At 42.2% G+C, this 26,278-nt stretch overlaps 1 protein-coding gene and 2 long non-coding RNA genes across 15 annotated transcripts in view; 1 reads left to right on the top strand and 2 right to left on the bottom strand.

Moving 5' to 3' along the window:
• Positions 1-3,682, bottom strand: part of LOC117203454 (uncharacterized) — a 56,014-nt gene extending 52,332 nt beyond the window's left edge. The window contains exon 1 of one of the 4 annotated variants that reach the window (XR_007473287.1): positions 3,416-3,682. This is a non-coding gene — a long non-coding RNA (uncharacterized LOC117203454). The remainder of the gene's footprint in view (positions 1-3,415) is intronic. The other 3 variants (XR_007473286.1, XR_004486227.2, XR_004486226.2) reach the window with 3 other exon arrangements.
• Positions 2,319-25,797, top strand: LOC117203455 (uncharacterized). Its single transcript, XR_007473288.1, has 4 exons — positions 2,319-2,479; positions 5,256-5,324; positions 22,519-22,671; positions 23,029-25,797. It is a non-coding gene; the product is annotated as an uncharacterized LOC117203455 (long non-coding RNA).
• Positions 6,465-26,278, bottom strand: part of TRAF5 (TNF receptor associated factor 5) — a 49,808-nt gene continuing 29,994 nt past the window's right edge. For 6 of the 10 annotated variants that reach the window (XM_049701455.1, XM_049701448.1, XM_049701449.1 and 3 more), the window contains 8 exons: positions 25,046-25,147; positions 22,513-22,677; positions 21,803-21,880; positions 21,410-21,484; positions 18,777-18,869; positions 14,994-15,134; positions 13,445-13,613; positions 10,255-12,813 (listed from right to left, as the gene is read on the bottom strand). In XM_049701455.1, the coding sequence (XP_049557412.1) occupies positions 12,236-12,813; positions 13,445-13,613; positions 14,994-15,134; positions 18,777-18,869; positions 21,410-21,484; positions 21,803-21,880; positions 22,513-22,677; positions 25,046-25,147 (1,401 nt within the window). In that variant the 3' untranslated portion in view covers positions 10,255-12,235. Of the gene's footprint in view, positions 8,990-9,931; positions 9,993-10,254; positions 12,814-13,444; positions 13,614-14,993; positions 15,135-18,776; positions 18,870-21,409; positions 21,485-21,802; positions 21,881-22,512; positions 22,678-25,045; positions 25,148-26,278 lie in introns of those variants that run through there. The other 4 variants (XM_049701460.1, XM_049701470.1, XM_049701475.1 and 1 more) reach the window with 3 other exon arrangements.

Genomic DNA, 26,278 nt, shown 5'->3' with positions numbered 1-26,278 from the left:
CTCTTCACCATCTCTCTGCCATTTCAGCAATGTAGTTTCTCTGATGGGGAGCAAGCAAGACTGCTTGCTCACCAAGTCCAAATCAGGCCAGGCAAAGCTCGACTAGTCAGAAGCTCCAGTCACTGAGTCCTCTTATGAAGCAAGTCACACCAGCTGGTCCTCTGGGTCACAGATGCAGGACGTTTCTACAGCTATTAAAGAACCAATGACCTCTATCTGGATAAGACTCTGGGGCTCAAAGTATGATTTTTCTCATCTTGGTTGAACAGAAAAAAATATGTTTTTTTTTTTTTTCTTAAGGAATACAGGTGAACCTGTCAGGTTCATGGTGAATTTTGTCAGTTGGTTTTTTGTTTTGTTTTGTCTTGCATCTATTAATAGGATCAAGTAGTTTTTCTTGTTTAGTCTGTTAATATGGTGTATTACACTAATTGATTTCAAATGTTGAGCAAGCCTTGAACTCCTGGGATAAATAACACTCAGTCAAAAGTATTTTTCTTTTTACATGTAGCTGAATTCAATTTGCTAATTTTTTTTTTTTGAGGATTTTTGCATCTTTGCTCATGAGGGATATTGATTTGGTTTTCTTTTTGTGCTGTTTTTATCTGGTTTTGCTATCAGGTAATGCTGGCTTCATAAAATGAGTGGGGAAGTTTTCCTTCCTCTTCTATCTTCTGGAAATGCTTGTGTAAAATGGCTGTTATTTTGTTCTTAAATGTTTGGTAAAACTTGCCAGTGAAACTATATGGATCTAGAGCTTCCTTTTTTTTTTTTAAGGTTTTTAAATACCAATTCAGTTTCTTTAATAGTTATAAAGCTATTCAGCCTGTCTATTTCTTCTTGAGTGAGTTTTGGTAGTTTTGATAGTGGTCCATTTCATCTGAGTTGTTGAATTTATGAGTATAGTGTTGTGTGTAGAATTCCCTTATTATGCTTTTTGGTGTCCATCATCAGTAGTGATATCTCCTCTTAGAGCACATATGTTATAGGAATGACCTAATAAAAAACTGAAGACAAAGTAGAGAAAGGATGTATCTGCAGCTGTACAGACCTCAAACCTTGTTATCATTGACTCTTTCCTGTCTTTACCCAATTCCATATCCAGTCAGATACCAACTCCTCTTGATTTGTCTTTGCCAATATTCCTTGCAATTTCCCCCATTCCCTTACTGCTTGGCACTGTCCTTAAATACTTCTGAATTACTTACATTATTCTACCTGCCACCTAACTAGTCTTACTGCCTTTCTCCACTTTAATTCACCCTTCATACTGCTGCCAGACATATCTTCTTAAACCTCCAATGGTTCCCCACTGCCTGTAAGATAAACGCCCTCCACAGCTGGCTTAGCCTTGTCTTTTGAACTGCAGTTCATTTTATCTCCCTAAATCAGGGTTTTTTAACCCGTAGGCTTTGGAGGGAAGAGGTGGGTCATGAATCTCCTAAAAATTGAGTATAAAACGATGTATAAATGTGAAATTTATTTCCAGAGCAAGGTCTACAGCCCTTATCAGATGTTCAGAGTGCTAAGAGAAATCTTCAAACTAATCTCCATCTCTACTATAATGTATCAAGAACACACTATACAGCCTCTCCAACAGTTCCCACTTCAGTACAAAGTGAACAATCATTTCTGAATTTAGATTCACACACTTTTAATAATCTCCCCTAACCATAACATTTTACAGATAAGGAAACAAGTCTAGCACTTAAACTCTTTTGTCCAAAGTTACTTCTGTAGAATTTGCTTTCTGTGCAAATGATTTAGTGTTTATCTGCTATTTTCTTGGACTTTTTATGAATAAATGTCATATGTCTCCTTGAGGTCAGGAACTAAAGTTCTTTGAAACTGCAATTATCTTTATTATCTTACAAAAACTAGCTGCTCAAATGTTTGCTGAGAACAGTGGTCATGATAATGACAGTCATACTGAGGCAGAGGAGAAAGGCTGATTAATGAGTACATACTGGGTTAAGAGTACATTTTTAAGTAAGGAGACATAAGCACACACTGGGGATGTGTAAACTCAGAGCTTACATGCCTGATAAAATGGAACACTCAAGGGTCTGAGTGAGAAGAAGCTCTGAAAAAGTTCTTAGAGGTCAAATTTCCATAAATTGGGATCTTCTAGACCAGGGATCCCCAAACCAGTACTGGTCCGTGGCCTGTTAGGAACCAGGCCGCACAGCAGGAAGTGAGCAGCAGAAGGCAAAGAAGCTTAATCTGTATGTACAGCCGCTCCCCATCGCTCGCATTACCGCCTGAGTTCCGCCTCCTGTCAGATCAGCAGGGTATTAGATTCTCATAGGAGCGCGAACCCTACTGTGAACTGCGCACGCGAGGAATCTAGGTTGCACGCTCTTTATGAGAATCTAATGCCTGAAGAGCTGAGGTGGAGCTGAGGCCATCCCATCACCCCCAGATGGGACCTCTAGTTGCATGAAAACAAGCTCAGGGCTCCCACTGATTCTGCATTATGGTGAGTTGTACAATTATTTCATTATATATTACAATATAATAATAATAAAAATAAAGTGCACAGTAAATGTAATGCGCTTGAATCATCCCGAAACCATCCCCCACCCCATCCCCGGTCCTTGGAAAAACTGTCTTCCACAAAACCGGTCCCTGGTGCCAAAAAGGTTGGGGACCACTGTTCTAGACAGCATTCAGAAAAAAAATTCCTCAGGAGAAGCAACGAAAAGGGGGATGCAAAGGATTGGGGAAGGATGAAGGGGTGACTGCACCAGCTTTGGAGCGAGCTACAAAATGGATTCAAATTTCAACTCCATCCCACGCAAACTACGTCACCTCCAGCAAATTAACTTTTCTGTGCCTCAGTTTCCTCACTTAAGTATCTACTTAAGGATTGTTGCGATGATTAAATAAAAGAATGCGTGTCATTTACGTCAGGATCCTACTCTTAACGCATTCTTTCCTTAACTGCTGCAATTATGTAATGAGAAAAGGGTTTTTACAGGGGAATAGGGGCGCCGCGCTGAGAGGGCTGGTCCTTGGTAACCGATTTTCGTTAGAAGATGAAAGATTTTGAAGCAGAAAGTAAGTGTATATCCCCGAGGCATGTGGGGAAGAAGTGATGGTGGGCGCATTACCATGGTGTGTAACTGCGGGGCCGTCACTATGGCAGGACGAGGAAGGGCTGAGACGAATGTCAGACCAAGAACACACCCTCCAGTGTACAGGTGAGAGGTCGGCGCCCGTTTAAGATCAACGAAGCGTTCATGAGAAAGGACACATCTTCTCGGGAAACCTCGAGCGCTGGGAGTGGTAGCGGACAGAACTGGAGTCACCCGGACGCCAGGGAGGGACTTCATAGGGGGGTTAAGGGAGGAGGGTAAGAAAATGCCGGCGCGGCCTCTTTCTAGCCGCAGCTCCGACTGGGACCGTCACTTACTGGAAACTGCGAGGGAAACGACCTTTCCGGGCGGGCTCAGCAGCCCCGGCCCGCAGGTGCTGAGGAACCAGGTCAGCCAGCGCCTCGGAGCCAGACGCCCGTCCCCGCTCCGGTGCTCCAGGTGGGACCTGCGACGCCTCGGGGCGCGGATGCGTCAGCCGACCGGAAACGCCCGGGCCGCGACACGAGGTGGGCGGAGCCGACGTGGTTCTTCCGGCCGCGCGGTTTTCCGCGGGGGATGCGGGTAGCCGAGTGGCTTTCAGTCACGGTTTGACTCTTCGCTGAGCGCTTCCACACGCGTCACGAACCTCAAAGCAGGGCCAGATTCTGTAACAGATTGTCACCAAATGGCAGCGTTTTCCCGCAACTTGTTTGAGATTCCATTTCAAATTCGGTAATAGATGTCGCCAAATGGCAAAGTTTTCGGTAGACTAATTTGCCCAGATTTGATACTTGTGCAATATGGAGACTTACCATTGAGCAAGGTGGTTATTTCTCCGTCGATTCAAGTGTTCCTTTGTTATTCAGGTGAAGGCTTGCAGTTATCTTGGTGTTTTGCAACATTTCCTTTTAGGTTTTTCCCTAGCGGTTTGGTTGCTGTTCTAGTTTGTTTGCTCTTCCTAGTGGACTATTATTATACCCCAGGATAATTTGTTTTTTTGGTATATTGATCTATGTGTTCACCTCGCTGAACCTTGTATTTTTAAGAATTCTCTTGGATTTTGTAGGTGAGCATTTATGTGTAAATAACAATTTGGGCTTTTTCCTGGAATCCAGTACAGCGCTGTAGTAGCCTCAAGTGTACTTTATTGTTACCAGAAATTATTTGGATTGCATCCTACGTTTTGTTCATAATGTTTTCTAAAGGTTTGTGGTAGATACCTCTTTAAAAAATTAAGGCATTTGGTTCTTTTCCTATATTGTCAAGTTGTTTGTTTCTTAAAATCAGAAATGGGTATTGAGAATTACCAAATACTTTCAGTATTAGTTTTAGAGATGATCATACAGCTTTTCTCCATTACTCTACAACAATAGAACTACAGTAATAGATTTTCTAATGTTGAGCCATCCTTACAATCCTAGTTCTTCCATTACATTGCTGGATGCAATTTGCTGTGTATTTAATTTAGGATTTTTGTTTCTATATTCATAAGTGAGATTGGCCTATGGTTTTCTTTAGTTGTCTAGTTTTGATATCAGTTTCTGCTAGGTCTCAAAATGAATCAGTCAGGTTAAGTTTTTATATGACCTGGAATAGACATAGCATGTGAATGATTTGTTACTTACATTTTGAAGAACTCATCTTTAAAGCCATCTGGAAGTGGTGCCTTTTAAGGGATAAATTTTTTTTTTCCTGGAAAAGTATCCGTTACATCTACATTTTCAAATTTAGTATAAAATTGTCTGTGGTATTATTAACATTTTTTTATCTCATATTGTTCTTAATTCATTCCTACATATTTTATTGGAGTCTTTTTTTCTTCATCAGATTTATTGAACCAATTTTTGATTTTATTAATAACTTCTGTCTTAGAAGTTTTTTCTCTTTCATTAATGTATGCCTTCATTAAGTTCTTCCTTCTTATTTCTCTGGTTTATTCTGTTCTTTCTATAGAATCTTGACTTGAAAGCTTATTTTCTTTAAAATGTTTAATATGAAATATTACAAACATGTATAAAGTTACAGGGAATAATATAATGAACACTTATATACCAGCCACCTAACTACGGCGTTTTAGCATTTTTCCCATATTTGCTTCAGCTTTTAGTATTACCTATTCAGTTAGAGCCCCCTGTGAACCCTTCTGCAATCTCATTCTCCCTTTCTTCTTCCCCAAAGGTAACTCCTTCCCTGGATGTGGTATCTGTCATTCTCATGAAAGCTTTTATACATGCTATATATAGCTATGTAAGTAACATATGGTATTGTCTCATGTGCTTTTTAAACCTAACATAAATGATAGCATTGTGTAACTTTGTTTTGTCACCAAAATTATATTTGTGAAAGTTATCCATGTTGATTCATGTAGTTCTAGTTTTTTCATCTTAAGTGCTGAATAGTATTCCATTGTATGACTATAAAGCAATTTATCCATTCTCCTTTTGCTAGTAATTTAATGATTACTGATTTTCACCATCATGGTACGAGTTAATTCTTATACACATCTTATTGGGCACATGGCAAGAATTTTCGGTTATATGTCTGGAAATGGAATTGCAAGGTCGAAGGGTTTGCACAATTCAGCTTTATTTGATATTGCCAAATTGTTCTCCAGAGCTAGTACCAATTTACCCTTCCACCAGCAATGTGGGAGAGTTTCCGTTGCTCCACATCCATGCTGTGCCTTGTTTGTTTGGGGTTCCTCCCGCCAAGTCTTTCGCTATTATAGACAGTGCTGGCGGTAAACTCTCTTGTATGTGTTTTCTGGTACGCTTGTGCAAGAGTGTCTCTGAATATATACCTAGTAAAGGAGTTGTTTGCTTTGTTTTAGATTAATATGTAAAAGCATATACATGTGTCCCCCATATTTGAGGTATTTCCTCTTTTAATAGTAAAATTTCAGTCATTCTTATTTATGTTTAATAAATTTGGGTTTGGGTTTAATTCTAACTTGTTTTTTCTATGTATCATGCTTCCTGTTGTTGTCTTCTCTTTTCTGTCTTTGGTTTGATAAAGTTTCTTTTTCCAGTTTTTTTTTCTCTAGTGGTGTTTGGGAGTTATACATTCGGTCTTTATTCCAGTGGTTACTCTTATTATATAGTAACTCATTTAAATTATATTTTTATAGAAGCATGTAGAGTTAATCAGTACCCATATGAGGCAGTCTTGCATAGTAAGAGTGGAGTCTCTGAAGCCAGCCTGCCTGGATTCAGATCCTAGCTTTACCACTTATTAGCTGCGTAACCTAGAGCTTATTACCTAACCTCTCTGTGTCCATTGCCTCTCTGTAAACATGGATAAAACAGCATATACCCCATAAGATTGCTGCAAGGATTCGCATGTTTGTTTGTTTGTTTTTAAATTAATTAATTTTTATTTTTGGCTGCGTTGGGTCTTCGTTGCTGCATGTGGGCTTTCTCTAGTCGCGGTGAGCAGGGGATACTCTTCGTTGCGGTGCCTGGTCTTCTCATTGTGGTGGCTTCTCTTGTTGCGGAGCACGGGCTCTAGGTGCGCAGGCTTCAGTAGTTTTGGCACGTGGGCTCAGTAGTTGTGGTACGCGGGCTTAGTTGCTCTGCGGCATGTGGGATCTTCCTGGACCAGGGCTCGAACCCATATCCCCTGCATTGGCAGGCGGATTCTTAACCACTACGCCACCAGGGAAGCCCTCGCGTGTTAATATACATTGGGTGTGTAGAATTCTTAGGACAGTGCCTAGCACATAACACACAGCTCTCTCCAATCACCAGGTTTTTTTCCATCTGTGAAATGGGCATCACACCTGCCTAGCAGATTTGTTACAAAGATTCAGTGCATTAGTGTTCATATACAATTCAGTTTAATACACTGAGCATCTTTTGAATTAGACATGCTTTTTGGCTTCGAGGAGTTTGTGATCTAGTAAGGACACAGACCTGTGAACAACTGCAGGATGGTGTAAACTTAATACTCTCCCCATGTCCTCTCTTGTCCCCTTCTTACCTATGCGCTACATAGAGCAGTTTTTTAGAACACGTCAGTCAGGTCATGCAATCCCCTGCCCACGTCAGGTCAACTTTCATTGCACTTCACATAAATCACAAACTCCTCAGCATGACTTCAGCACTAGATTCTGGGCCCTGCCTCCTCTTCTAACCTTATCTAGTGCCACCGTCCCCTCTTCTAATGGACTCCCACCACACTGGCCTATCCTCAGTTCCTTAAACCAATTCTTTATTCCTCAGTGCACTCTGACCCGAATTCTCATCCTACCTGCTCCTCCCACGGCTCACTCGTCTTTCAGGTCTCAGCTTGATTTAGTCAGGCTTAGTTACAAACAACACAGTGCACTCTAGCTGCTACAGGGGCTTTATTAATATAATGTCGCCCACAGAAGCTCCAGGAAGACCAGAGGCCAGATGCAGGTACAGCAAAGCCAGGTATGATACCCACACACACTAGAGGCACTAGTGAAAATCCACCGCTGCGGCCACTTGACACCAAACCCGCAGCTTCTATAAACACAAGCTACAGAAATAAGCACTGGGTTCCAGGAGCTCTGCTCTGGTCTACTCACCACTGGGAAGTCAGAGTCTGGCACATTTCTTTCTTCATCTTGCAAATCTTCTTCCAACAAAAAGTTGAATCTTTCCAACTTCATCTTTCAAGTTGAAGTTCTGCATGACTGTGCCTGATTGGTGGGGCCTGGGCCACATTCCTGTGCTGCAAAGGAGGGCAAGGAGGCAAGTTTCCTCACAGGAAATGGCTCAGATTTTATAAGGGTGTTCAAAAGTGCCAAGCGTCCAGGAAGCATGTCACATGAGCACCGAATATCATGTGACCTCAGCATAAAGACTTCCCCAACAACCCAAAGTATGTACATGTTCTCCCCACCTGGCACCATTACTCTTTCACTGGAGTCTGTCATTTTCTTCAAGGCATTGATCACAACTTATATTGTTATATACTTATTTGTAATCCTGGAGCCAGAGTCTAATGTCCACGTGGAGCTGTATTCTAGCAAGTGTAACTCAAACAGCCAAAAATAATACAAACATGTATTTTAGTCTTTAACGTGGGTCTCTTGGAAGAATAAAAGCATCAAACAGGCTCCAGGTCACAATTGCCAACAGTTCCCATAGGAACTGCTCTTTTCTCTCTTCTTTGATTCTCCCCAATCCTTATGTGGATTGGTTTAGCTTGTCTTCATAAATTTTGCCCCTAGGGCTCTCCCTTCAAATGTTTTTTGCCTATTCTTCTACTCTGCATCACAGACATTCAGAATGGTCTGAGACATACATGTTTCTCAGGAGAAAGAAGTTAGGAGGCAAAGTCTATCAGAGGCAGCTGGGAACATGCGCACAGTGAGCGTTTTGGTTCACCGCTGTAGTGACCGCCAGATTATGTTTTATGAGGACAAGGACAGTATCTGTTCTATTTGTACCTAACGTAAAATCTGATACAAATGTAGTCAATTAACATTTGTTTTCTGGAAAAAAGAACAGTGCAGGAACTGAGTTATAGACAAGCAAGTATACAGCCCCGAGCAGGGGCTCTTGGCCTAGTGGAGGGTAGGGGTTGAGTGCAGGGGCTAGTTTGAGAAGGAATCCTGGAGGAGGTGAGGCCAAAGCAGAATCTTAAAGGGCAAGAATTCACCAGGCAAAGGAGGAGGTGAGGGTAGAGAAGAGTATTCTAGGTAAAAATGTACCACAAGCACTAATGTCAGAACGGCTTAGAATGCTATTGCTAAAAGCCAAGTAGGATTGTCAGGAGGTGAGGCTGGAGAGGCAGAAGCAGGCATGCAGGGCCTTGCCCACCACACCAAGGAGGCTGGGCTTTGTCCTGTGGGTGATGGAGCCACAGTGGGTGGGGTGAGGTGGAGAGTCACCCTCAGATTTTCTTTGTAGACATTACTGGGTGTCAGTGTGAGGTTGGATCTGAAAGAGGCAAAAGAAGAAAACAGGGAGAATAGTTGTGAAGCAAAAACTGTAGGCCAGCAAATAGGGCAGTAGTAGGCAGTAGGGATAAGAGTAGTAGGAATAGTTTTAAGAAATTATTTGGAGGTCCCGTTGGCATACTGGGTGGGTGACTAGATGGGGAAAGTGAGGGGGGATTCATAGTGTCCGGACTCTGGCTTGGATGCTGATGTCACTAACTGGGGTGGTATAAACGGGAGGAGTCACCGGCTGAGAGTGGTGGGGAGACTGGGAAGATCTCCAGTTCAGTTTTGGTGAAGTGTACTTGAAAGTGCCTGTGGGACTTCCATGCTTAGATGTTCAGCAGGTACTTGGATACAGGAGTCTGCAGCTTAAGGCAAAGGCCAGGATCAAAGATACAGACAGAGGAGGGAGCAGCCTGGGGGAGATAATGAGTTCAGGAGTGCTGGGGGTGGTGCCCTGGGAGCGACTGCTATTCTCAGGGTGGCATTTGGCCCTGCTGACATTCAGTTCCCTTCCCACCTCCCTTGGTACTTCTTTAACCTCTGACCTCTTCTCCAAATGCTTTGCAGATTCCTCTTCCTCCTCCCTAAAGTGTGGTGTTCCCAGGGGATTCCATCACCGGGTCCTCTATTGTGCATCCATCAAAGCTTTATCTCCAGCCCAGAATTCTTATGTAAGATTAAGACCGATGTCTGCAACCACTTTCAAGAGAAAAGAGGTAGTTGCAGTGTGGACCGATTGTCCAAGGGCCATCACAAAGGGTTCGTGGCTCTGTGTCCCATTTCTGTGCACTCAAGACTGGCACTCGGAATTGACCCTGTGACTATTTCTTGTTTCTCTGAAATCATCACATCTGGAGACGAGAGGTTAGAATTCAGATCTGTTAAGGTGCATTAGTATGTACCCCACCTCCCCACCCTATTTGAATCCTGCACATACCTTTCTCAAGGTTGTTGACTCCCCTTTTAAGCCTAGTGTATTGTTTTCTTTTCATCAGGAACTGAAATCAGACGAAAATGGAAATAAAAATTTAAATCTTACAGATACAGAATAAAAATAACCGTTCAGATCATTAAAAAGGAAAAATAAGTTTCCATGGCTCGACTTCCTTAAAACAAAATTCACAACTCTTATTTTGTGAGAAAGAAGTGCTTTTTATTTCAGAATACCTTGTTTTGTGTTCACTGTTTCAATGATGAAGGGACTCTGAACTCATAAGGCAAACCATGCCGTGACTTACATTTTTTATGTAGAGAAGTTGGTTAAAGCACAAAATCAGTATTTTGATAAATTCGCTTTTTAAAATGTTTTTCACATCAAAGACTTAAAACTAGTTACAACAGTGTGATCTGTTCCTCAGGAACACAAGGATGACTTTGGACTTGATGAGAAACATTGAAAACAAGCACACAGCGCCACCTGCGTCCAGCTCTGGGGTCTAGAGAAACACTTCCTGAGTTTGTCTGAGGGAATGTGCTGACCGTCAGCTGTACCCCAGTTCACCAGCAGATTCAGGGTAGTTCTTTAGCAGATTTCTATTGTGAACCTAGGTCTTTGAATTTAACCCTTTGGGAAGATTTGTGCAGTATGAGTCTTTGGTATCTTGGAAATTTCACAGGAGAGATGAAGAAAGTTCCATTTATTCCAGAAGCCACTGGTGTAAATCATATGCTTCTGTGAGGTCAACTGATCAAGAGTTTTAAGGTGTGTGGTCATCACCCGAGTGAGCAGCTTGCCCTTGCACGCTCAAGGGAGCCAGCTGAGTGTCGGCCATGCTCGGTGGCATAACAAGAGTTAGGGCTCAGGAAAACTGGGTAGTTTTCTTGTTAAGCTCAGGCTTATCAAGAGTCAGAAGGACTCAGGTAGACTTGTATTTACACTCCCAGACCCATACAGATAGATGTAGAAGAACACGATCATTTCTGTTCTTCACAAAGTACTCAGGACTTCGACAAGAAACATCACAAGTTTACATAAGTGCCCATTTTCATATCAATTTATGAATTCAAAATTCCTCTCAAAAAGAATAGGAGATACTGCTTTTAGCCATCAATTTCGGATGGGAATACGAACACCCATAGGAAATTGTAATGGTGTTCTCGTTTTAAATTCCTCTTATCCATTTTTGACATTTTCTCCATCATATACTAAATTCTGCCCATCCTCATATTAATTTACTATTCTTACCAAATACCTTTAAACTATTTGTATACATGTACATATATATTATTTATTAAGTTGAATCTTATGAAACTGATAATATTTGATCATTCTGTTTGAAAACGTTTTTTTCACATGCTTGAACCTAATAAAATCTGAACTTCAGCTGGATGGCTGTACCTCCTTATGTATAAACTATGCCGTGCTTTCTGCTTTACTTCAACAGGGAGAATGAAAATGCTTACTCTATTCACCACTTCTTATGCATCCTTGCAAAACTGTGCTTGCTGACTCCTGGTAAACTTCATGAAAATATTAAAGGTGTAGTAATTTCCACAAATACAGTATATAACCAGAAAAAGTCTGGTCCAAACTGGGCAGATTGAAGTACATTACCCATCTACCTAACTGGAATAGCCTACCCTAAAAGATAGTTTTTGCAGGCTTACGGTCAGGTCTAGAATCAAAAGGTCAAATATAAAATACCAAAGCATGGGGCTTCCCTGGTGGCGCAGTGGTTGAGAGTCCGCCTGCCGATGCAGGGGACACGGGTTCGTGCCCCGGTCTGGGAAGATCCCACATGCCGCGGAGCGGCTGGGCCCATGAGCCATGGCCGCTGATCCTGTGCGTCCGGAGCCTATGCTCCGCAACGGGAGAGGCCACAGCAGTGAGAGGCCCGCGTACCAAAAAAAAAAAAAAAAAAAAAAAAAACCCCAAAGCATTTTCAACTGGAAATTCTACTTCAGTGTCCTCAATGACATTTAATATTATAGAGGGCCCACCCTGAGACCCCACACTAAGCACCAGTAAAAGAGGTATGCCCCAGACCTTACCTTTAAGAAAATTAACATCTTTCAAGAGATATAAAAATATAAATAATGAGAAGATATTCTAAGTATTGTCAGTTTCAAACTGGGACAGAATAAAATGTAAAAAGAAGATAGCACTTGAGAAATCTCAAAATGACTTCAAACATTAAGGGCAAAGAGCCAAATACAAGTGTGTGTCGAGCCTACATTCAGTCACTACATTAACCAAAGGTTCTGGATTCAAGGAGTCCTTTTATCACCCCAGAAGCAGTGATTAGAGATCCTCCAGGTCAGTTAGATCCACAGCCACTTTCAAGAACAGGGTGTCATCTTTAATGTAGGTGTTCTTGGCATTCTCCAAAGTGGAATGAGCCACGAAGCGTGGACAGCCAGAGGCAATGTTCATCTCCCCATCGGGTCTTTTAAAGCTGCTGCTATTGGGGTCAGCCTTGAAGGTCTCCATAATGTGGTTCCTTTTGCCACTTTGGTCCAAAAGCATCAGGGTCACCCTCTGCCTGAATGGCCACTGCAACAGTGAGTCAAACTCCCCTCGCATCACCACAAAGTACAACGACAGGTGCGTCCCCTTCCCGGACCCGTCCCCATTCAGGTACGCTCTAGCGCAGAGCCTGTAGCCACACCGGCTGGTGTAGAAGGGCTGGCTGAAGATGGATACTGTGTGTCCGTCCAGCGCCTCCTTCTTCTTCAGCTTGTAGTCTGTGACCTTCCAGATGAGCTTTCCGTTATAGCAGGCACTTTCTAGCAGCTTAAATCGCTCTTCGTTTTTATTCAGCTGTGCTTTATGGATATTAATGTGGGCATCATGTTTGTTAGTCTCCCCTTCCAAAACAACTGCAAAGAAAAAAAGACTTTGAAGGCCTTAAAGTTGTCTTTAAAATTTGCCCAAAGAGGAATTTTGTTATCCGAAGAGAACCAAGAAAATTCTGACATCCCAAAGATGAACTGAATTCAATGTCCACCAATGGACAATTCCTATTAATAATATCAACTCCGTGATTCTTGTGTCTTGGCAAGATTGGCACCAAGAAAACCCAAATGCGTCCTCTTGATCTGAGGCTCACCAAAGTGTTGAGAAGATGCACTCTGTACTGAGCTAGCGGGCATCTGCATGGTAAGCCCCACTGCTTTCTAACTGGAAGGCTTTGAAACAGCCAAGCCTGTCTCTTTTTCTATACTTAAAACAATGTTCCCACCACACCTTTCCCCTTCTCATTTTTGTCTACTCTCCTTAAAAAACCATCACTCCCTGTTCTTGGAATTTCCTGGCCCATTTCCACCCCTTGCTTGTTCCAGCTCCCGCTCATGGCCCTTCATCATTTTTGCCTGAGTGGCCAGAACCTCATGCTGTTCTGTTTCACAAATACCAGGTTCAGCCATTATTGATCCTGGACAGCTGCTTGTTTCATGAACGCATGTAGAAATAATGAATCACCAACAGATAAGTATAAAACATTAGACATACCTAATCTTTGATCATGGGTTTCTAGCAGGGTGATTTTCTGTTTCACTGTATCAATCGCTTCCACCAAAGGCCTCAGATCAAATTTACTTTGTTGCTGGTTAGCCATTTGTAATAACTGACGCACCTGAACTTCTAGCCAAGCGGACTTGTCAATGTGACTGGCAAGAACCTTTCAGTACAAAGTGGATCATCATGTCAAAAAAATTTGAGTAGTTCGTTAAGGTTATATCTTTCAACTCAAACATTTCACCTTTAATTAATCAATTAATGAAATGAAAAATGCACAGTCCAGAAGAGAAAATTCAATGAGGATCTCAGAGAGATGAATCACCTAATAGCTTCCTCCCCCTCCACAGCGTCTCTGCTCCTGTTTCAAATCTTTGAACTGTTCTTCATCTGAGTTTTACTCCTCCCTTGGTGTCTCTCCTCTTGGTTCTCTACCCTATCTTTATATTTCTGTTCTCTCCTTGCCTTATCACTTCCTTCTCTTAGATGCTACTCTTCTGATTCACTCCTACTCTGCTAGAAGGCAGAGAATGCGCTGGAAGAAGGCCCACCTGTTCTGGCCTGAGCACTACAGGTGGTACAGAAGTGCCTGAGCTAAAGCCTGAACATTTGGTTGCTCTCTTTAGATGGAAGGGACTAAATAAAACTATAACTATATTTCTCCTCCACTCTTACCCTTAGTGCCTTCATTCTTGACTGGTTTTTGTGTTAGAAAGAGGTCAGAATTGAGATAATAACATATGGTGGATTTCCTTTTTTCTACACACACTCACACACACATCCATATGGTATGCTGACAAATATGGAAATGATATGGCCTACATTTTCTGGGATAATCCAGATTTCAAAAAGATTGCCCATATCACATCTTGAAATATTTTCCACTGTAAATTTTATCATCACAATAAAGTCATTATTCTTTAGGAATTTGTTTATGGTTATTTAACATTCATGATTCACAAAGTAATTTTTGCTATGTTTTAGTGATGTTTAAAACATTTTCTTCCCAGGGGAATTAATAGTTTCACTTTGTTGACTAAAAATGCAGGACTACAGACGCTCTCAGGGAATCTGAAATCAAGTGACTAACATCAGCCCAACATTGATTACAGCCCTAATTGCCATAAATTATAGAAAAGTACTGTACCAGTGTAAACATGTACTAACATTGCTAAATGTACTGGGTTATGTAAAAGAGGACCTTTATTCTTAGGAAACACATACTGAAGTATGTAGGGGGAAAGGGCCATAAGATAGACAACTTACTCTCAAAGGGTTCAGAAAGAATACCCAAGGGGGGCGGGGGTGTGTGACAGGGACAGGGTGGGGGAGTTTGGGACAAGAAGGAGGAGGGGGGAGATGAATGAAGCAAATGGGACAAAATACTGACAATGAGTGAATCTGGATGCAGAATATACAGGTGTTCTTTGCACTGTGTTATTCTTGCACATTTGAAATTATTTCCATTTAAAAATTAAAAGAAAAACCCTCATGGCTAGTTGAAGGCTAAATCTTGATTATGAATAGAAAGGCCATTTCTCACCTGTATATTTGAGAGGAAAGTTCCATTTTTGCCAAACAACTGTGCAAACTGCTTGAACTCCTTTTCGAATTTCTTTACAGTTTCTGCTAGCTGCTGGATTTTACTTTCTTTCTGTTCTAGGCTCTTATATAAGTCAGAAATCTAATAACAGGAATATAAATGAGGTCATTGAACTGTATGCACACAAGTTAAAATTTAAATATAGTTCTAGGAAAATATTGCAGGTGAAGTATTTCTAGGAAAGATATACACACATATATTTATAGAAAATATTTACAGGTAGATTACTATATAATTCTAAGAAATGTTCGCAGGTGCTTCCGAAAAATAATAATAAAGAAAAGAAAGATCCATAGATTCCTCATCAGCCTTTTCTATATGTAACCCACTTTGATGGCTCATCTAATGCTAGTGACACCACTTGACTAAATTTGCTGAACTGGTTCTCCTCTTTCATTCAGCATGCACTTATTAAACAACCGCAGAGTCCTGATCGCCATACCACATTAGATGCGGTATGCACAGCATCGATAGTAATAGCTGCAATTTGCTGAGTCTGTCAAACCCTTATATTCCTTAACTCTTTTAATTCTATGTGTTGGGTATGACTATCAGTTTCACTTTACAGATAAGGAAACAGAGGCAGAGCGTTTAAGTAACCTGCCCAGCATACCGCTAGCAAGTGGTAGGCAAAACACACCACCTCTCAGAATTTATAATCAATTTGAGGAAAATAACCAAAAACCTTCGCGTGATCCTCGACAACTCTTCTCTTATCCCTACACCCACTTAATCAGCAATACCTGCCAACTTTAGCTCCTGACACACAACAAAACAACTCTTACATCCATTTCTCATTGCATCTCATCTTGTTTCAGCCTGCGTTATTTCTCACCTGGGCTGCTACGATAGCTTCCTAACAGATCATACACTGTCCCTAACAAACACATACCCGAAAAGAAGCTCTATGGGAGCTGGACTGGCATGAGTCCCACCGTCCACTGGAACGTCAACAACTGGGCTGGTGCCTGGCACCAGTAGATGCTTGATAAATGTTTGTTAAATAGATGAATGAATGAATGCTCCCCCTGTCTTTAGCCTTGTTTTCCTCCAAATCATACTCCATACTGTGACCAGAAGAATAATAAGTGACAAATCTGGGCTGGTCACCCCTCCTACTTAACCATCTCTAGTGGCCTTCTTTTACAGGCTCTACAGGGCCCTACAAAATCTGCCCCTGGCCACCTTTCCAGCCTCATGCCCATTTGCACACTACACCCCTTCTGTTTCAGGCCCTGCTCTCAGTCACTTCCTCCTTCACCTAGAAGCGACCACTTTTTAAGCCTCACTCAAGGGCATATCCTCCCAGAAATACTTCCACACTAGTACCACCTACCTAGGCCACCTCTTAAGTTCCATGACATTCTGACCATACTCTAGAAGCATAACTTACCTTCATGACTCATTGCTTTTTTGGGGGTTAATTTGGTCATTTTTTTCTCCACTAAATTGCTGAGGCTACATTTCACTTATTTCCCAATCCCCAAAGCCCAGCACAGCGCCTGGCACACAGAGGGCATTTGACACATGTTTTATAAATGAATGCATAAGTGGCTGCAATAACCATCTGATCTCTGGCCCCCAAATCTACTTATACCCCAAGAGCTGACTCCCATGTGCGTGTGCACCAGACATCCTTGACCAAAAGCAAGCTCAGTGTCTCCTCTTGCCCCGCTCCCCTCACGTCTAACCTGTTCCTGTGTGCAGTGCCCATCTCAGTTAATAACATTACCAAGTTCCCTGCCTTAACTACAGCATGTGACTCCAACCTGCAAAAGTCTCTCAATGCCCTCCCTCCATCCCCACTGACACAGCCTTGGTCAAGCCTTCACCTTCGGCATCACCACCAGCCACTACCACCTCCAGTATCACTTCCCCTAATACTGAACTGCTTATTGTTAGCCAGGCACTGTGCTAAGAGCGCACATATATAATTTGACCCTCACTACGACCCCATTTTACAAATGAGAAAATTGTGGAAGACAGAGGTTAAGTAGCTTGCCCGAACTCCGATGTGCGGAGCCAGGTCTTGAACTCAGGGCTTTCTGGCTCCAGGACCCTCACCCAACAATTGGCAGGCTCTACTGCCACACTGGCTAGTTTACTGCAGCATCCTTCTGCCTGGTCCCTCTGGCCTCATTCTCTTCTCTCCTTCTATCCATCTTCCATGGTACCACCAGCTGTCATATTTTTAAAGCCAAACAATTAGCTGACCAAGTATCTTCCTATTTAAAAACGTCTTTTAGATCCTTATTACTGGCAAACATTAGTCCAAACTTTCGCCCTTAAATCCTTTCTGAAATAGAGCAGAATATGAATAAATTTAAAAAAATCACTGAATGTAAAATGTTTGAAACTTCTTAGCTTACATGGAAGGCCAATGCAGTCTGGACCCAACACACCAGTCTTCAGCCTTTCCCTGTCTCACACCTGGATGTCTCTCTACCCCCAAACCCCATTTTCTTGGACCATCAGTCTCTCTCGTGCCTCTCTGCCTTGGCATAAACTTTCCCCTTCTGGAATATCCTCTTTCCACAACATTTTAACTGACGGACCTTCTCTTCCTTCAAGATGATGCAGCTCGGATGTGTTACCTTGAAAAGCCTTCTGCAACTCCCACAGGGCAAACTGCTGCAGCCTCTGTACCCCAACACAGGGCACCCCCATTGCACGTCCCACAAGGCACAGCATCTTATCTGTTTACATTTTTGTGAGCTCTTCAAGGGTACGTGCTGTGTCTTCCTTGACTCAGTGTCCCTAGCAACTAGCATTGTACCTGACATGGCATGTGTTTGTTGGATCAGTGGATAGACGAATGAGGCAACACCTACAGAAAGAACTTGGGAATGGCTCCTAGGCAGCATGCCTTCCACCAGTTACAGTTTAATCAGTCTTTCTAATTTTCTCCACGATCTGACCCTGAAACTCACACACCTACTTTAATATGGAATCAGACACCATAAAATAATCTGCAGCCGTAAAATTCAGCTCCCTCTCTGCAGCTGGATGGTTTTCTTCCCTACCTGGGCTTGAAAAGTCTGATCCTCTGAGATGCCCTAACAAAATAATGAACTTTTAGAATAATTACTCAATAGAATCAGCATTTATTGAGGTCCACTATGAATATTCCAGGGACTACGGCTGGCATTTGCACACATCATTTCACTTGATAATCACAACCCAGTGAAATAAATATGTACGTATGCATTGATTGCAGTGAAATAAATATGCACGTATGAGTAGGTTGCAAAGTTAATAAGTTAAGACTTATTACAAAATATATAAAACCCACGGTGCCTAGAACAGATAGTCAAATGTTGTTTCATGGTAATACTGATTTCATTTAAAAACGCCAGACATCTACTAGGTTCCTGCTAGGTGCCAGGTAATAACCACAAGGTGTGTGGATAGGCTGCAGAGAGGCAGTGTGGTGTAACACGGGGAGCACTGGACTGAGAATCAGGGACATGGGTTTGAGATTGAATTCTGTCCCTTAATATCACAAACACATCAAAATTTCTTTGAGCTTAGTTACTTCACCTAAGATCTCAAAGGCACTTTCCAGTTTAATGTACTACAAGCCTGTGAGTCTGGCCACTTAGTAGAAAAACATCTACCTCCAGTTGACTTATACTGAAACAGAGAGGAATATAAAAATACCAACAAGTACAAATCCTAGCGATTCTGTTGCCTCCCTTTATACTTGAACCCTTGAATATTTACCTGTTCTTCTAACTGGAAGTTCTTTTCTAAAACCAGAAGCATGTGGTCCCGTAAGGCTGAATGCTCATGCTCCTGCAGGTTTCCTCGTTTATCCTTTAATATGAAGAGAAAAATAAGTCAGGTTGTTGAAAGGCTCCCAAAATGAGGGTGGTGGTGGGATATTCTGCTAAAGCAGAACTTTAACAACTTTGCTTACTTGTCTCATGGTGGGTTGCAGAGAGAATGACCCCTCCCAGGTCCCTTTTCCAGCTTTAGGATTCTACAGTACCCATGACACGCTTACAGAGAGTCAGGCCACTATCAAAGTTCTCAGCACTAATTTCGTTCCTTGCCCTAGGAGTATATGACTGAGGGTTAAGTGTAGTTATTACCACCTCTCAACTATTCCCATGTAAAACTTACCTCCTTGGTGGGTTATCTCCCAGATCAGTTTTAAGCCTCCGTTAGTTCTCCCTCCTACCAAGCACACTTCTCTACCGCCTTCTATCACTGTCCTTTTATCGGGCAGAAGGTATGCAACCTAATTGTAATTTCAGCCCATGCAAATTTGTTGCCTTCAAAGTCAAATTATATGTTTGCAAGAAGAAATGCAAACTTCTTCCCTTATTAAAATTCCATTGCAGACTGCCTGCATTACTAGTAAAAGCAAATGGTATGGGTGGCCCATAGACTCTAAGCAAACACTCATCATCAATTTCCCTTCAGTTTAGGGTTGGCCCCTCCTCCAGAGAACTCCCCCAGCCATCCCCAGCAAGTCCTAGAATACAATCCAAATGGAAGTTTGGGCCTAACTGTAAAGAAGATTCCTTTTAGGGACTTCCCTGGTGGCGCAATGGTTAAGAATCCGCCTGCCAATGCAGGGGACACAGGTTCGATCCCTGGTCCAGGAAGATCCCACATGCCATGGAGCAACTAGGCCCGTGAGCCACAACTACTGAAGCCCGCACGCCTAGAGCCCGTGCTCCGCAACAAGAGAAGCAACCGCAATGAGAAGCCCACGCACCGCAACGAAGCCCCACTCACCGCAACTAGAGAAAGCCCACATGCAGAAACGAAGACCCAAAGCAGTCAATAAATAAATAAATATTTAAAATAAATTTTTTTAAAAACGGAGATTCCTTTTAGAGCTGGAAAACAATTCTGTATTTTGTGCACAAGGAAGGTAAAACCTATCCTTTCTTCAGCCAGGATAATCACTGGTTTGCTATGTGACACATTTATGGACTCTTCACTGATTTTTTAAAAAAGGTTTCTCATAAGAGTTTTTTAAAATAAGAGAAATATATGCTTATCTCAAACAATATAGCAAGATGTAGAAGAAAAATAAAAGCCCCCTTCTCTCTGTCTCCACACCCAATTCCCTAATCTCACTACCAGAGTCAGTGAAGATACATACACAGTGAGATCATACTGTACGTAATTTTTAAAATATATACCTCATTCTTTTTATCAGATGCATAGTATTCCAAAATATGAAAAAATATATATATATATAATTATATACTCAGTACTTCAGAGATGGACTTATAGGTTGTTTTTCATTTTTTGTGGGTTTTTGGATTTTTTTTTTTTTTGGCTATATACAGTAGTCCCCATTTAGCCACTGTTTCAATTTCTGTGGTTTCAGTTACCCATGGTCAACCATGGTCCAAAAATATTAAATAGAAAATTTCGGAAATAAACAATTCATACTTTAAATTGTGAACTGTTCTGAGTAGCGTAGTGAAATCTTGTGCCTTCCTGCTCCGTCCTGCCCCAGAGGTGAGTCAACCCATAGTCCAGGTATCCAGGCCGTACATACTACCCACCCATTAGTCACTTAGCCATCTTGGTTATCAGATAAACTGTTGCAGTATCGCAGTGCTGTCGTCAAGTAACCCTTATTTAGTCGATAACGGCCCCAAATGATGCTGGCAATTCAGATATGCTCCTACTGTGCCTAATTTGTAAACTGAACTTTATCACAGGTATGTATGTATAGGAAAGAAAAACATAGTATATATAGGGTTTGGTACTAACCATGGTTTCAGGCATCCGTGGAGGATCTTGGAATCTACCCCCATGGACAAGGGGGTAGTACTGTAAATATCTTTGTTTGCATGTGTGTTTGTATATGTGTGTAATCATTGCATACTTATGAAAGGATATCTGTGAAATAAATTTCTAGCAGTAGGATTGCAAGGTCAATGTGAGGGTCACATTTTATTTTCATAGATATAATAAGCAAACCTCAAAAAAGTTGGTATTAGGTATTATAAATTTTATGTATATATAAATTATTTGTTCTGTTTCTCTGGAGAACCCTGACTAATACAAGTATTAGTATTATGTATTGTATACAAGTCTTTTTTTCTTTTTTCTATTCTGTTTATAGTTATTATAAAATATTGGCTATATTCCCTGTGTTGTATTATATATACTTATAGCTTATTTATTTTATACATAGTAGTTTGTACCTGTTAATTCCCTACCACCATCTTGCCTCACCCTACTGGTAGCCACTAGTTACAAGCACCAGTCTTAAAGTTTCTCAGAAGTGAATGTCCTTCTGCATCTTGAATGGAATCAAGAATAAAATGAACTCAACAAATGAATTATACAGTAGAAGGTAGACAGAAACAATTATTCCATACCTTTACAGTACAGCCATAGTGCTTGAAAGGACAGTCTTGTTCAGCTTCAGGACACACAGCAAGGTGTTCATCCACCTACAAAACAGACAGCCTCATGCTAGGGAAATGCATCCCCGACTCTCCAGCTACCTGGTATAACTGCAGCAAGCAGGGAGCCAAGGGTGGCTTGGGAAGAAGGGAGGAAGCACCATGCTGAAGCCTGGGGGAAGGAGAGCTAAGATGAAAACAGAGAAGAATTCTCAGGGAGAAGGGGAGGGAAGACAGAACCATGGTTATCGTGAGGATAATTTAAGCCTTGGGCCCCTGCTTATGGGGTTTGATCAAACACACACCACAGTGATTACTGAAACTCTATCTTACATAAAATCTACTAAGAGAATTATTTACAGTTACCTCAGTTCTTGGAATAATCTGCAAACACTTGTTGGGACAAGATACTGGGTACTCAGGACACAAGTTTTCCTCATGATTCTGAAACAGAAAAAGTGTGCTGAAATAAAGCCAGCCTTGCTTCCAAAGGCTCCCTGTATGGCCTCAGAGTGTGTATACATATGTCCCTTTGGGGATCTATGCTATGTGGCTTACCCTCTGTAGGAAGGTATGGCCTAGTTCCAAAAAGCGTTCTAGATGGCTGCCTTCTTGGTATAAGTAAATTCAATTCAGTTCAATTTTCCAATTCTTTTAAAGAAGGTCAGAGGACATGGGACTGACAGAGGACAGACTATGGGAGTCACTGGCTTGGCTCCTTTGGTACATGTAAAGGGTACCCCATGCTCTTGTCTTATGCCGGCATCCTGCCTCTTAGGTCAGAGCATCCTGAGAACAGACAGTGTGGTCACCTCCTTGGGACCCAGCGCCTAGCATCACTCCTGGACCACTCACACTCAGCAGGTGCTCAAACAACATTTTTGCCAATGATACATGAATAGAGTCCCACCAAGAAGGTTTTTAGCTTTTTATAGAACCCTCAGATGAAGTTATTCTTTAGACCTCTTTCTGCATAAAAATAAATCCAGAAAAGTGCTTCTGGTATCCCACCTGATTCACTGTGACCACTGAGGCAGAATTTAGTCCCATAAAGATGATTCTTTTTTTTTTTTTACCTGTAGATTGATGACTGCCACATCCTTTTTGCAATAAAGGCATTTTTCCTCTCGAAACGGACAGTCTGCGCTCAAATGCTCTTTCAGATCTTTGCGAAGGACTGGCTCCCGACAGCTCTCATTAGAGCACTGCACAGCTTGGAATAAGCAGTGCTGAAGGTGGTCCTGCGACAGATAACAACAAGCCAGTGGGGACCCACTGAGCAGGGCAGTGGGAGGGGAAGCCTGGTGCAAGGCCTAGTGAGGGAGGGAGGGAGGACCCTGGGGCAGCAGGAGAAAGGACTGCGGGGGTGGGGGGCAGGGGGCACAGCCTCTGTCACAGGCTCTCTGCAGAGGCCACCCGCTGCCTCTGCTGAGCACAGGGCATGGAGAAGGCTGCTTGCACGGATGCTGTGACAGCCAGCCTTGTTTGGAGGACAGGGGAAGATGCGTGAGGAAGAAAGCATGCCGGGTTTATCTTTGATTACCTATTAACCTGCTCATATTCTCAGGTTAGCTCTTGAATATTTTCCTTAGACACGCCAATTAATTTACCAGCTCCTCAAGGACATTTCTTTCGTGCACCCTCCATCCCCACCTCCAGCACCAAGTACTAATCTCTGCACAGCAGATGGTAAAAGCCACAACAGAGGGCAAAGAGGGAAGAAGAGAAGGCTACCTCCTAAGTACGTGAAGGAAGGGGAAGGACTAAAGGAAAGAAAGGGAGGGAGAGGAAGCTCTTCCAGAAGCGGTAAAGAAAACGATAGAGGAATACAGGATCACAGGCCCAGGAGAAGCTGGGATGGGCCATCCTTGTCAAGTCAGGAAATGTTCTTGACCAGAACATTAGAGAATGGTGACTCAGACAGTGTTCTTCATGTTACAGATTTTTAAAAGCAGGCATGTCTTAACAGAACCTGTGGATAACACTGCAAGTTACTGTGGTGCTGACAAGGTATCAAAATCCTAAGGAGTTTGTTCCCCACCACAAGATCCTTTAAAACAGGGTTGGCAAGCTACGGCCCTTGGGCCAAATCTGGCCTGCTACTTGTTTCTGTAAATAAAGTTTTATGGAGAACAGCCACACCTATGTCTCACATAATGGCTATGGCTGCTTTCCCTCTGAGTAGCTGCGACAGACACTGTATGGCCGGCAAAGCTTAAAATATTTACTATCTGGCTCCTGACAGAAACAGTTTGCTGACCCCTTAAGAGAACACACAGTTTTACTATAGGATGTAAATAAATATTATAGCTTTTCTCCTTTGCCTCTAGTAATGAGAGACAGTGACAACTGACATCTACATCTTCTCCAAAATCCATGGATGCTACCCCTCAGCTCTCACCAAAACCATCAATATTCATCAAGACTCTGCTACCTGTGAGATCCTACACCTTACTCACAAGGTGAAGGAGAACAGGGAATGAGAGGAAATACAAAAGAAACAGGTAAAAATAAACCAGCCACTGTTCTCCAGAAGCTGAGGATCTGGTCACTAGAGCTGATCAATGAGCCTCATTTCCTGTACAGGCTTAGTGACAACAAAGTTGGTAAAGAGGCCCTGCTTGCTCTAGGACCTGACTATCAAAACAAGTGGCGAGGGACTGTCTTAGGAAAACACAAAAAACCTTCTGTGAACTTCCAAAGAAATTCTTGGGTTAACAAGGGAATCATTTACACATTTATGAGCTCAGTGCCTAGAGGTATAGCGGCATGATGGGGAAAAGACTGAATCACCTGAAATACATTCCAAAACGTGTGGCTGGGAAGGGAAACTTGTAGCATCCTCCTAGCAATTCCCTGGAAGCTAGAGATGCTTGCCTCGTATTCATTCATAGCGTGATTGAACCTGACATGGGCTTGCTGTGGTGGAGCCACGTTTCCTGCTTCCCATTTAACAACCTTCCACCGCTGGATGCAAGAGCAAGGTAGGACAGCTTCATCTGAAAGGAACTCGACAACCCTTCACCTCCCCTACACCTCGTTATTTTGCATCTCATACCAACGCTTCGCCTTTACACTACATTCTAGCTCTGTTCTGGTCTGTGTTGTCTGCCTTAGATCACAACCTCTAAGACAGCAGGGCCCACAGCGGCTAGGAGACACCCACCCCAGCACCTGCAAATGCTTCCAGGCAGGGACCCTTACAATTGTGTCTTTCTGCAGTCATGCCCTGGCTCCCATCCTAGGAATCCCAAATCCTTCACAGTTTTCCAAAAATGACGTGTCCTTGCTCGACCATTTCTTTTGCCCAGCATGTCTCACATCTTCTCTTTTGGATCAATAACCCTAACCCACAAGTTAAGGTCTAGCACACATGGTATGTCCTCCATGTGTTCCATACAAAATGAATCTCTTCACGTGAGATTAATTTCACACCTTAGCCCTCGGTGGGCTGCACTGTAGCCAAGTGTACCTCTAGACAAGAATTCTCTGGGGGCAACCCAATGAATCTCCGTACCATGCTTAGCCCACTAACTGTCACATAAAAATGTTCAGTACATGTCACTGGAAAAATAGCAAAGGCAAATATTGTTCACCAGTAATACCAACCTGGTATCGTCCCAGAATAACCTTGGCATTACATCCAGGAGCATTTTTGCAAAATACATATAAATTGAGGACCTCTCTTCTGCAGCAATTGTCTTTAAACACCTAAAAGATAAACAAAGTAGGTCTCACACACTCCAAAGCTTTAGAGCAACGTGAAGGAAGCTATTATTAATTTGGTCTTCAAGTACATCTCAAAAGTTGGGTGGAAACTTCCAGTCAGTGGTTGGAATGGAAATACCAGATTCACCACCATAAAAGAAAAGGCTGTCTCAGATACATCTGACAGGCCACCAAACATACAAGCCAGGTAATTTAATGCTTAGTGCAGTAGGCTGAAGCTAGGAGAATCTCGTGGTGAATTTGACCCCACATGCTCAAAGGTCAAGAGGTGGGGCTGTGGATGAGGGTGATGCTTTCAGCTTCCTGTCCCAGGGTGAACGTTTGCATTAGTCATCAGGTGGTGTCACTGAAGCTGTGCTGACTTATTTTTCAGCACAAGCCAGGGGTTGGCAAACTTTCTCCGTAAAGGGTCAGAGAGTAAATATTTTCAGCTTTGCCAACCACGTTGCAATGTTCTCTGTTGCAACTATTCAACCCTACTGTACCCGATACTTAAATGAATGGGCATGCCTGTGTTCCAAAAAAACGTCATTTATGGACACTGAAATGTGAATTTCATATAATTTTCACATGTCACAAAACATTATCCTTCTTTTGATTCATAAAATAAATTTTTGTTTTGAAATAAAGACTCACAAGAAGTAAAAAACAGTACAAAGCTCCTGTGTACCCTTCTTTTGATTTTTTTCAATGATTTAAAAATATAAAACCATTCTTAGCTCACAGGCCACACAGAAACAGGTGGTAGGCTGGATTTATCCCAACAAATCCCATGTTGTAGTATGCCAACCCCTGGCCTAGTGCGTGAGGCAGACACAAGTACAACTAAGCATTTGGAAAAGGCATCATAAGAGCAGAAAGAAGAAGCATGAACATTGGACTAAAAAAGACAAACAATTCACTTAAAAAATGGGCAAAGGATTTGAATAGGAATCTCTACAAAGAAGATATCCAAATGGCCAAGCACATGAAAAAATGCTCAGTGTCATTAATCATTAGAGAATCAAAACCACGAGATACCTCTTCATACCAACTAGGAAGACTATAATAAAAAAGATGGACCACAACGTATTTTGGTAAGGATGTGAAGAAGTTAGGACTCTCATACCTTGC

The sequence above is a fragment of the Orcinus orca genome, chromosome 1, assembly GCF_937001465.1.
Source record: "Orcinus orca chromosome 1, mOrcOrc1.1, whole genome shotgun sequence".
Taxonomy (NCBI): Eukaryota; Metazoa; Chordata; class Mammalia; order Artiodactyla; family Delphinidae; genus Orcinus; species Orcinus orca.
The sequence above is the reverse complement of the archived record's forward strand: the minus strand, read 5'-3'. Positions and strand labels throughout refer to the sequence as shown.